The following is a 12,032-nucleotide window of genomic DNA, read 5'->3' as shown; positions in this document are numbered from 1 at the left end:
AGCCTCCACACAAATGAAGTCGGGCTAGTAGGCGCATTACACTCGCTTAAATGAAGATTTTGGCTTTACTCAAGTAATGCAAAATTAAATTACTCCATTTTCCTTCATTTTCTTAGAGAACAAACAAAGCACATATTTGAAAGAAGAAAGAGAAGAAGAGGAAGATGATCACCTGATTCTTTCGCCTTTTCCGATTGGTACCGTTTGCCACTGCCAAAGAAGACATTCAAAAGAGGATTGCTCTCTTGGCCTATTACTATAATACCCCCAGTTGTCTCTGCACAACGGTTATTTTCGAGGGTATTATCGTCAGATGGTAAAACGGAGCGTTTTAGGCCAGAGTGGTATAAACTTCAATACTCGATCAAAAAAATCTCAAAACGACGCCGTTCAATGGTTTTTGGATTAACCGCATAGAGAACGACGTCGTTTAAGTGGACTTGTCATAAATACCTTCTTTTCAACGCACCTTCTCCGTAGGTGGCCCTTGGAGCGTTCTGTGACTGTGCCCCTTCCCCTTCGTCAAAACCGATCGCAGATATCTCACAGGCCAGCAAGTACAGATTCTTTCTGTAATGGGTTTGGGCTTTGCGGTGGGCGTTTTTGGAGTTCTGATACTCGCTCATGCAGCCTACTCAACCATCCAATGTAAGCCCTAATTTACCCTTGACCTAGGGTTTCAAATCTTGAAGGAAAAAAAACTTAGGATTTCGATTTGGCATTGATTTGTATTTGATTTCAGATAGGGGTTTGTTGAAGATAATGGAGGAGGAGTTTTCAGGACCTCCCATGACTGTAAATACTGCTGAATCTCTATGTGGATTTAATTTATTTTGGCGGGTTTCTGTGTTTACACAATTTATTATTTTTGTAATGCAGGTTTTAGCTGAAGTACTTCTAGGATTAGGTTTATGCATGTGGGCGGGACTTACTGTGCCAGGGAAATTCCTGTCAATACATCCGGATTCTGAAGAGAACAGGTATGGTTTCTTCACTATTTTCTTCTCGGTTTATGAATTAATTCTCTTGTTGAATCAAATAAAAATAGAAGGGATCTTTTTCTATTCTATTGAAAATTTGTAATTTAATTATAAGGCTTAGGTGCCAAAGTGGAGAGTAGTTCAACAATGGAAGATGCAATTTAGTACACTTCCACTGAACAGTTAAATGTAAAAATTCCTATTAGGTTAGTTTATACAAATCGCAGTTGACTTGGAATCAAACATAGCAATTTTCATTCAGAAGGAATTTGTGGTTTCTTTTTTATGGGAGAATTTGCATTATTATCCTGAAATCATGGGGAGACAAAATTATTGGCTTAGAACATTTGGAGATTGATATGTTGTCCAATGTTAAGTTTGTCAAACTAGAATCAATATGCATGGGAATGACTTCATATAAATTGAGTATGAATGCTGATCTTTAAAAGGTGTGGAACTGAAGTGGAGTAATCAACATAAACAAGTGTGAAAATAAAACAAACCATCACCATTACAACAAAACAATTTTCTGTGAATGAGTGGAAATACAATTGCTATCTTTACATCTTTCCATTTTCTTTATTGAAGTGTAGTGTACTGTTATAAACTAAGGGGAAAGTATGTAGCCTTGTTTTATAACTTGAAGTGGCTAGTATTGATTCCAAAAGAAGTAAAAGATTTGAAACAAATAAACCCCAAGGCTTACATGTAGGGCTAGCAACAGGGCAGATTTAGGGTGAGGTAGACCTTTCTGTATTCTGTATGCCAAAACAGGCCACTTCCTAAACCCTTATTGGGCCAAAATGCACAATAAATTAAAATGGCAGGGCAGAGCAAAAACCTGTGAGGAAATATTTTTTGAATAAGAAAGTTTTAACTAGTTTTTTAGCCTTATCGCTTAGGATCATTTACTAGGTAATCTGAGAAACCTATTTATCAAAAAAAAAAAAAAAGTAATCTGAGAAACCAACATATAGTTCTGGTTTTTTTTTTTTTCTCTCTCTTTTGATAGGCAAATAAAGTGAGAGTACCATATAGAAAGTGTCAAAGGAAATAGCATACCAAATTACACAAGACGTATAGAACAAAGTCCAAAAGGCATAGCCAGGAAAGAGGGAACACAAAAAACTACCCATTCCCTCAATGAGAACCCATCTAATCAATAGAAGTTTCATCTATGTACAACTTATCCACAAGAAGAGAATGCTAAAAAAAGTGCTTTTGAGGTTTTGATCAGACTTCTCATTTTCAAACGATATTCAATTTCTTTCCTTCCCTATTATCCTAAAAATGCAAAAGGAAGTGGTTTCGTCTTTTTCCCCATAAAGGAGTCATGCCAACCTAAAAGTGTTTCTTTGGTCGTGGAAGAAATAACATAGGATACACCAAACAAAGAGAATAATCGTTGCTATAGAACTTTTCTTAGTACAATGAAGAAGGGTGTGATCAATGGATTCTTCCTCGATTTTACAAAGAAAACATTTGTTAACCAATGACCATTCTCTTCTCTAGAGTTCGTCTAGAGTCATCATCTTACCCCAGTTGGCCTCACCAATGAAAAAGTGTGCCTTATATGGAGCTTAGGAATTCTAAATTATCCCCGATAGAGAAGGAATTGGATGACCTGGCTCCAAGATAGAATAAAGAGCTTTGATGTAGAATGCTCCATTATTGGAATCCATCCAAACCACCTTATCCTCCCTTTCCCATTCACTGACTTCCCTTGCAGTCTATAGAGAAAATGTTGTATAATGTCCATGTCCCAATTATTCAAATTCCTGGAGAAACAAAGATTCTAATGGTGCCCTTCACAAGTCCAATCGCATAAATCTATCACCACGCCTCTTTGAAACAATTAAAGCATTCAACGACGGAAAAGAGAGACACAAAAGCTCCTCACCACACTAGTTATCCTTCCAAAATCTCACCCTCCTCACATTTTTCACAAAAATGAAAGCCTTATATTTAAGAGGTCTTGCTCCTTCCTAATAGCTTTCCATAACCCAACTTCCAAAACCTCACCATCCTCCCATTATAATCCACAAAAAAAGGAAGTTCTACTATTAAAGAAGTCCCACTTCTTCCAAATAGCTTTTCATAACCTAACACTATGCATCTCTCACTTTACAAAAGGGTCATCTCTCTTCTTCCTCATCATATGTACTACTTTTCTTTTTTCTTTTCTTTTTTTTTTTTTTTTTTTTTTTTTTTTTGGATAAGTATCATATGTACTACTTATAACTTCCTTATACCTTTTTAGAACTGTTCTTCCACCTCATCCCAACTTGCCATCAATTTAAAAGGGGCACCTAAAGGAAGACCTAACTTAGTAGTCAAAAGCTCTCCAATTCGCAACCAATATCAAAGGCCAACTCCACCATGTTGTCTATCCTTCTAATTGGAATCAACTCACTCTTATCTAAATTTATTTTCAGACCCTAAGATGGCTTCAAACCACATAAGCAACCAACATAAGTTGGTCATTTGATCTTGAGAAACCTTACAAAATACAATAGTATCATTAAAAAAAGGCAAATGGGGACACTTCCACTCCTCATCACCTCTCCTCCTAACCTTGAACCCTCATCTTGAGAAAGTAGTTGAGGCCCTTAATTGTTGGCACAAATATATAGGAGGAGAGAGAGAGAGATTCCCCTTGGATCAAGCCCCTAGAGCTTTGAAAAAGCCAAAAGGAGTTCTATTAATCAAAACAGAAAACTTTGTTGTAGATATGCACTACTTAATCCATCCATTCCATTTCTTCCCAAAGCTCATCTTTTCAAGAACCCTTAGCAAAAAGCCCCCATTCATGTGATCATACACCTTTTTAATGTGAAGCTTACACATCACTCCATAGGCCTCATTTTTTGCCTTATTAACTATACATAGTGCATTTAGAATTTGTCCTCCCTCATTGAAAGCATTATAAGACTTGGATACCACTTTTTCCACCACCTTTTTGAGTCTATTGACCAAAACTTTTGTTAACAACTTATATAGGCCACCACTAGGTTTATGGGTCTGAAGTCTTTTAGATATTCTACAATCCTTTTCTTTGGATTAACAAAAAAAAAAAAAAGTGGCATTAAGGCTTTCTAAAACCTACCATGATTGTGAAACTCTTTGAAAAAACTCATTTCCTCATTCTTAACAAAATTCGAAGGGAACTGTCAAAAGGTCATAAAGAATCCACTTGGGCCTAGGACTAGGATTAGATTGTGAAACTCTTTAAAAAAACTCATCACCTGATCCTTGATAAAATTCTTTTTGAACTGCTAGAAGACTATAGAGAATCCATCTGGAGCTTTGTCCCCATTCAAGTTAGACAAAGCACTAAACACCTCTTTCTCTAAGAATGGCAACTCCAATTTTTCTGCTTCTTGTACATCTAAAGCCTTAAAAGATATTCCTTTAATGCTAAGTATCCAATCCCCTAGATCAAATAGAAGGATGTGGAAAGCCCAAGCCACCCTTTCCTTTATCTTATTCTCCTTAGTTAGCCAATCCACATTCACTTTAATTTTAGTAATAAAATTTATTCTTTTGTGCACATTGTTGATTTTGTGGAAGAATTTAGTATTTCTATCACCCTCCTTAGCAAAATCTCCCTTGATTTTTTCCTTTGAGAAGCTTCTCCCATCAAAGCCCATTTTCAATTACCCTTCCTAGCTACCACCTTTTCTGGAGACAAAGCACCTTCCCTCTCTTTCGAATCCTACAATAAACATACCTGATTAAAAGTCTATCTCTTTTTTCAGTGTAACATTGTCAAACACCTCTTTATTCCAACTGATGGGGGAAAGCCTTTTAAAGTTTATTCAAGGAAGAAAGGGAAGACCTAAGTAAACTTTAAGTAGGATTAATATAATTAGAATTTGAGTCATGATAGGTTATTAGAGTCCTAGTAGAATAGGTTGTTAGAGTCCTAGTAGAATAGGTTATTAGAGTCCTAGTAGACTTTGGATTTCTTAGAGAAACCTATAAATAGGCTAATCAATGTAAATCAAAGGAATGAATTTTGATGAATAATATTATACTTTCTTTCATTGCAAGGTTGCAACCCTCAATGGTGAGACTCCATTGATTTTCTTCTAGGTGAGACTCCTAGAGGGCCTTAGTGAGACTCTAAGGTTTTCCATCTTTTCTTCATTGTTTCTTCTTTCTTTCTATTTCTTATCTTATAATTTTCTCTACCATAAAGTTTATTCCTTGTTCCTCTCCTTACACCCTAAAAATAAAACCCTAGCCCACCTATCCTTGAGTGTAGGCAACCATCCTAGGGTTGTCCTACATCAATTTTGGTATCAGAGCCAAAATTCTTGGCTTGAAGGCATATGCAATTAAGGAGCGGAGCAACTTATGCAAGTATGAGTTCCAAAAAAACTTCTAGCAATCAAGATGCCACTACAATACGCTTGGAGGAAATTTCAGCCACACAACAATCCCATCAAGATGCTATAGTACAACTAAATAGCAAACTTGATGAGATCATGAAGTTATTAGAAAAGAGCCAAGAAAAACGACCAATTGAAGAGGAGATCGCAAGTCATCAATTTAGACAATCGCCAAATCGATCACGCGAAGAACAAGACAATTTTATGATGGGGAATCAAAGAAGGGCTAAACTTTTTGAGCTAGATGATGATGTGACAAAAAAGGTACGTCTTGAAGTTGCTGAATTTTATGGAAAACTAAATCCAACAGCTTTTCTTGATTGGATTATGTCAATGGAAGATTACTTTGATTGGTATGCAATGCCCGAAAATAGAAAAGTTCGTTTTGTGAAGGCAAAGTTAAAAGGAGCAGCACGTCTATGGTGGCATAATATTGAGAATCAAGCTCATAGAACTGGCCAGCCGTCTATTGACACTTGGGACGAGATGAAGTTGAAGATGAAGGAGCACTTTCTCCCAACTGATTATGAACAACTTATGTATACAAAATTGTTTTCCCTTAAACAAGGTACCAAGTCCGTTGAAGAATATACAGAAGAATTCCATGAATTGAGCATTCGAAATCAAGTGCGAGAAAGTGATGCTCAACTTGCAGCCCGCTACAAAGCTGGACTTCGAATGGAGATTCAACTTGAGATGATAGCTGCACACACTTATACCGTAGATGACGTTTATCAACTAGCCCTCAAAATAGAAGAAGGCCTCAAATTCCGGGTTTCCAGGCATCCAAGTTCACAAATTGGGAGCACTTTCTCCAACAGGACAACAAGCAAACCTTTAAGCACATCAAACTTCAGAACTTCTATTCATGTGAATGGTGGGGACAACACTCAACCAACTTCGAATGTGGCTCATCAGAATGGTAATAAGGGTAAAAATTCAATGAGCAATGGAGATAGAAAAGTAGACGCGACTCCTTTATGCTTTAAGTGTGGTGGGCATGGTCATTATGCTGTTGTATGCCCAACCAAAGGTTTACACTTTTGTGTTGAAGAACCAGAATCTGAATTGGAAAGTTACCTAAAGAAAGAAGAGACCTACAATGAAGATGAAGTTAGTGAAGAATGTGACTACTATGATGGTATGACGGAAGGACATAGTCTTGTAGTACGACCTTTATTAACCATTCCAAAAGTAAAAGGAGAAGAAGATTGGCGACGTATTAGCATTTTCCAAACACGTATTTCTTGCCATGGGAGATTATGCACCATGATCATTGATGGAGGTAGCAGTTTGAACATAGCTTCACAAGAACTTGTTGAGAAGCTAAACCTTAAAACAGAGAGACATCCAAATCCATTCAGAGTAGCATGGGTTAATGACACCTCTATCCCGGTAAGTTTTCGTTGTTTAGTAACATTCCTTTTTGGTAAGGATTTTGAAGAGTCTGTATGGTGTGAGGTCTTACCCATTAAAGTAAGTCATATTTTACTTGGAAGACCTTGGCTCTTTGATAGAAAAGTTCAACATGACGGCTATGAAAATACATATGCTCTCATACACAACGGACGTAAGAAGATCCTTCGTCCAATGAAAGAAGTCCCTCCAATTAAGAAGTCGAATGAGAATGCACAACCAAAAAAGGTACTTACTATGTGTCAATTTGAAAATGAGAGCAAGGAAACTGAAGTTATTTTTGCTTTAATGGCTCGGAAAGTGGAAGAATTTAAAGAACAAGATAAGGAATATCCAGCAAACGCACGTAAAATCCTTGATGACTTTTCTGACTTGTGGCCTGTAGAGTTACCTAATGAACTCCCTCCTATGCGTGACATACAACATGCCATTGATTTGATTCCCGGTGCATCATTACCAAATTTACCAGCCTACAGAATGAATCCAACAGAGCATGCTGAATTGAAAAGGCAAGTTGATGAATTACTTACTAAAGGCTTTATTCGTGAAAGCCTAAGTCCTTGTGGAGTTCCTGCCCTACTAACACCAAAGAAGGATGGATCATGGCGGATGTGTGTGGATAGTCGTGCAATCAACAAAATCACAATCAAGTATCGATTTCCAATTCCAAGACTTGATGACATGCTAGATATGATGGTTGGATCAGTAATCTTCTCAAAGATTGATCTAAGAAGTGGATATCATCAAATACGTATTAGACCAGGGGATGAATGGAAGACATCTTTCAAAACTAAGGATGGATTGTATGAGTGGTTAGTCATGCCGTTTGGACTAACCAATGCTCCAAGTACCTTCATGCGGATTATGACGCAGGTATTAAAACCTTTTATTGGACGGTTTGTTGTTGTCTATTTTGATGATATTCTTATCTATAGTCGATCTTATGAAGATCATGAGGAACACTTGAAGCAAGTAATGCGCACTCTTAGGGCTGAAAAGTTTTACATTAATTTGAAAAAATGTACTTTCATGAGCCCTAGTGTTGTATTTCTTGGCTTTGTTGTGTCTTCTAAGGGTGTTGAAACAGATCCGGAGAAGATCAAAGCTATTGTTGATTGGCCAGTACCAACAAATATCCATGAGGTGCGAAGCTTCCATGGAATGGCTACATTCTATCGACGATTTATTCGAAATTTCAGCTCTATTATGGCCCCAATTACTGAATGCATGAAACCTGGTTTATTTATTTGGACCAAGGCGGCCAACAAGGCATTTGAAGAAATCAAATCCAAGATGGTGAACCCTCCTATCCTACGCCTACCAGACTTTGAGAAAGTATTTGAGGTGGCCTGTGATGCTTCCCATGTGGGAATTGGAGCAGTCCTTAGCCAAGAGGGACATCCTGTGGCTTTCTTTAGTGAGAAGCTCAATGGAGCAAAGAAAAAATACTCCACATATGATCTTGAATTCTATGCAGTGGTGCAAGCAATTAGGCATTGGCAACATTATCTTAGTTATAAGGAATTTGTTTTGTATTCAGATCATGAAGCCTTGCGATATCTTAATTCTCAAAAGAAGCTTAACTCTCGACATGCAAAATGGAGTAGTTTTCTTCAACTGTTTACCTTTAATTTAAAGCATTGTGCAGGAATTGAAAATAAAGTAGCTGATGCCCTTAATAGGAAGGCCCTTCTCTTAGTAAACATGTCAACCACTACAATTGGATTTGAAGAATTAAAGCATTGCTATGACAATGATGCTGATTTTGGAGATGTTTATTCCTCTCTTTTGAGTGGTTCAAAAGCAACATGTATTGATTTCCAGATTTTAGAAGGGTACTTGTTTTATAAAAATCGTTTATGCTTACCAAGGACTTCTCTACGTGATCATGTCATATGGGAACTTCATGGAGGCGGAATGGGCGGACATTTTGGACGAGATAAGACCATTGTTTTGGTGGAAGATCGCTTCTTTTGGCCTAGTTTAAAGAAGGATGTTTGGAAGGTTATCAAACAATGTCGAGCATGTCAAGTAGGAAAAGGTTCAAAGCAAAATACGGGGTTATATACGCCATTACCAGTTCCTTCCAAACCTTGGGAAGACTTGAGCATGGATTTTGTACTTGGATTACCAAGGACACAACGGGGCTTTGATTCCATATTTGTTGTGGTTGATAGATTTTCCAAAATGGCACATTTTATCCCATGTAAGAAGGCTTCGGATGCTTCTTATGTTGCTGCCTTATTCTTTAAAGAAGTAGTTCGATTGCATGGATTACCACAATCCATTGTTTCTGATCGCGATGTCAAGTTTATGAGCTATTTTTGGAAAACCTTGTGGGCCAAGCTAGGTACTCAATTAAAATTTTCAAGTTCTTTTCATCCTCAAACTGATGGACAAATAGAAGTTGTCAAATCGCAGTCTTGGTAATCTGTTGAGATGCATTGTGAGAGATCAGTTGAGAAAGTGGGATAATGTCTTACCACAAGTCGAATTTGCTTTCAATAGCTCCACTAATCGTACTACTGGGTACTCACCTTTTGAAGTGGCATATGGGCTAAAACCTAAGCAACCTGTTGATCTTATACCATTACCTACTTCTGTCCGCACCAGCCAAGATGGTGATGCATTTGCACGTCATATACGAGATATACATGAAAAGGTACGAGAAAAAATCAAAATCAGCAATGAGAACTATAAAGAGGCAGCAGATGCACATCGAAGATATATTCAGTTTCAAAAAGGTGATCTAGTGATGGTTCGTTTACGACCAGAAAGATTTCATCCAAGCACATATCAAAAGCTTCAAGCTAAGAAAGCGGGTCCATTTCGGGTACTAAAGCGGTTGGGTGAGAATGCTTATTTGTTAGAGCTCCCTTCAAACTTGCATTTTAGTCCAATATTTAATGTGGAAGATTTACATATCTACCATGGCCATCACAACGATGTAAGTGAAGAGTTGGATCTTCAATTACCACCTACTCTTAGCCCACGTCCTGAGATCGAGTATGTTCTTGATGATCAACTTGTGTCTACTCGACAAGGTGGATACCAAAAATTCTTGGTGAAATGGCGAGGCAAACCACATTCTGAGAATACATGGATTACGACAACGGATTTTCAGAAGATTAACCCCGATCTCTATGAATTGTATCAAGCATCTAACTCGTCGGAGCCGAGTTCTTTCAAGCCGGGGAGAATTGATGGGGGAAAGCCTTTTAAAGTTTATTCAAGGAAGAAAGGGAAGACCTAAGTAAACTTTAAGTAGGATTAATATAATTAGAATTTGAGTCATGATAGGTTATTAGAGTCCTAGTAGAATAGGTTGTTAGAGTCCTAGTAGAATAGGTTATTAGAGTCCTAGTAGACTTTGGATTTCTTAGAGAAACCTATAAATAGGCTAATCAATGTAAATCAAAGGAATGAATTTTGATGAATAATATTATACTTTCTTTTATTGCAAGGTTGCAACCCTCAATGGTGAGACTCCATTGATTTTCTTCTAAGTGAGACTCCTAGAGGGCCTTAGTGAGACTCTAAGGTTTTCCATCTTTTCTTCATTGTTTCTTCTTTCTCTCTATTTCTTATCTTATAATTTTCTCTACCATAAAGTTTATTCCTTGTTCCTCTCCTTACACCCTAAAAATAAAACCCTAGCCCACCTATCCTTGAGTGTAGGCAACCATCCTAGGGTTGTCCTACATCACCAACTCTTCAAGGTGTTAACCCAAAAATTTTAACTTTTGATGTTTTTTCTTATAGAATTTTATTTGTTCAACAGCACAAGATATAAAAGTTGTAAACTTGTTTTTATTTAGGTAGTTTGGTTTTTTTTTTTTTTTTTCTTCCTGTTTCCCCCCTCTTATTTTACTGTTTCTCATGTTAATATCCCATGTAGTCACTTTCGTTTCTCATTTTATGCATGGGAAGAAATGGTTCAGCTATAACCAATACAAGAATTGTTTCCATTTAGGTGGCTCATTCTTCTTTTTTTTTTTTAAAAAAAATCCACTGTTTCTAAAGTTAATCTCTCATGTATTTGGTTTTCTTATTTTATGTATAGTAAGAAATGACTTAAGTATAATGGGAATCAAAAAATGGAAAGCTAGCCTGGCTATTCATGCACAAAGATGGCTGACTAATTTTTGGTCTCAGACCAATGGCCAACAACTAACCTTAGTGACACTTAAAATATATTCTTTGCAAAAGTCAGCTGTGTAAATGATTTTTATGAGAATCTATCCTTTTAGCATGTTGTCTGATGGTATAAAATTAATTCTAGGATATAACTAATAGGGCAGTATCATCTTCTCTGTTCGTAGCTAAATGTTTCGGACCATTAATGTCATGATTTTTTGTTTTGTTTGCAGGATAGTTTCTTTACCACTCAATGTAGATTTCATGATCTTCAACCATCGTGGCAGAGCATTTTCTTCTGAAATAGATATGAAGTTGAAGTATTAATGTCTTTTTAATCAAGGCAGTGGATCTTCTTTGGCTATCAGATCTTCAACCGTCATTTATTCGACCTCAAAAGTAAAAAATGGATTTGGGTAATCTTTAGTACCATCTACTTGTTTTTAGTCATGATTGTTAGTTTATTTTCTTCTTACCTGCCTTGCTACTGCTTACCATAACATTGTCTTTCATGGCTTTCCATGTTATCATCAAATTTTAAGGTATTTCTAAGAGGTGTTTGATAAAGAGACCTAACGGCCTGATATGACTTAATATTGAATTTGAGAATTGAATATATTAAGAACTATTGGTAAGATAACTTGGTAGGTGGTTGATAAATCAATTTAATAACTTAATATAATTTAATGATTTACTTTAAGTCATTAAATAGATTAAACATAATTGGTAAAACAACTTAATACATAAGTCAAAAATAATTTTAAGTATTAAGTCAAAATCATTAACTTATTATTAATTTCAAAACTCATTTGCCTTGTTTACTTATGTTTAGTGAAAATATATTTTAAGACTGACTTTATATTGACAACCCATCTTTTGTAATAAATATTTTTGTAGTTATTTTATGTTTCTATAATACTTTAAATATAAATGTTTAATAAATTATTTTATTACTTAAGAGTAGTAAAAATATAGATATTAGTTAAAATTAATACAGATAAATATATTAATATAATGATTTAGAATAAAATTTATGTTGTTATGTTTTTAAATTAATAATTTAAGAATAATTTAATTTAAAATCAATTTAATTCATTAAGTAATA

The 12,032-nt window shown here is 36.0% G+C and overlaps 2 protein-coding genes across 3 annotated transcripts in view; one reads left to right on the top strand and one right to left on the bottom strand.

The window, feature by feature from the left end:
* Positions 1-207, bottom strand: part of LOC100243165 (uncharacterized) — a 43,878-nt gene extending 43,671 nt beyond the window's left edge. The window contains exon 1 of the mRNA XM_059739013.1: positions 173-207. The gene's annotated coding sequence lies outside the window, so the exon portion shown is untranslated. The remainder of the gene's footprint in view (positions 1-172) is intronic.
* A 175-nt stretch (positions 208-382) lies between these two features.
* Positions 383-11,494, top strand: LOC100260191 (membrane magnesium transporter). Of its 2 annotated transcripts, XM_002282173.5 has the most exons (4): positions 383-648; positions 743-795; positions 880-980; positions 11,161-11,494. In XM_002282173.5, the coding sequence occupies exons 1-4, from the start codon at positions 576-578 to the stop codon at positions 11,252-11,254; spliced, it is 321 nt and encodes a 106-aa protein (XP_002282209.1). In that variant the 5' UTR covers positions 383-575; the 3' UTR covers positions 11,255-11,494. The 2 variants fall into 2 exon arrangements, with proteins under 2 accessions (XP_002282209.1, XP_059594997.1); XM_059739014.1 differs by lacking the exon at positions 11,161-11,494 and having other exon boundaries at positions 451-648; positions 880-1,238.
* Positions 11,495-12,032: the final 538 nt, after the last annotated feature.

Source organism: Vitis vinifera, chromosome 8 (genome assembly GCF_030704535.1).
Source record: "Vitis vinifera cultivar Pinot Noir 40024 chromosome 8, ASM3070453v1".
In the NCBI taxonomy this organism is placed as follows: Eukaryota; Viridiplantae; Streptophyta; class Magnoliopsida; order Vitales; family Vitaceae; genus Vitis; species Vitis vinifera.
Note: the sequence above shows the minus strand (reverse complement) of the source record. Positions and strands in the feature narration are given on the sequence as shown.

Excerpts from the sequence above, each read along its gene's own strand:
- LOC100260191 (XM_059739014.1), top strand. The coding sequence starts at position 576 with ATGGGTTTGGGCTTTGCGGTGGGCGTTTTTGGAGTTCTGATACTCGCT. Across the intron at positions 649-742 it reads AGCCTACTCAACCATCCAAT|ATAGGGGTTTGTTGAAGATA; the intron begins GTAAGCCCTAAT and ends ATTTGATTTCAG. Across the intron at positions 796-879 it reads TTTCAGGACCTCCCATGACT|GTTTTAGCTGAAGTACTTCT; the intron begins GTAAATACTGCT and ends TTTGTAATGCAG.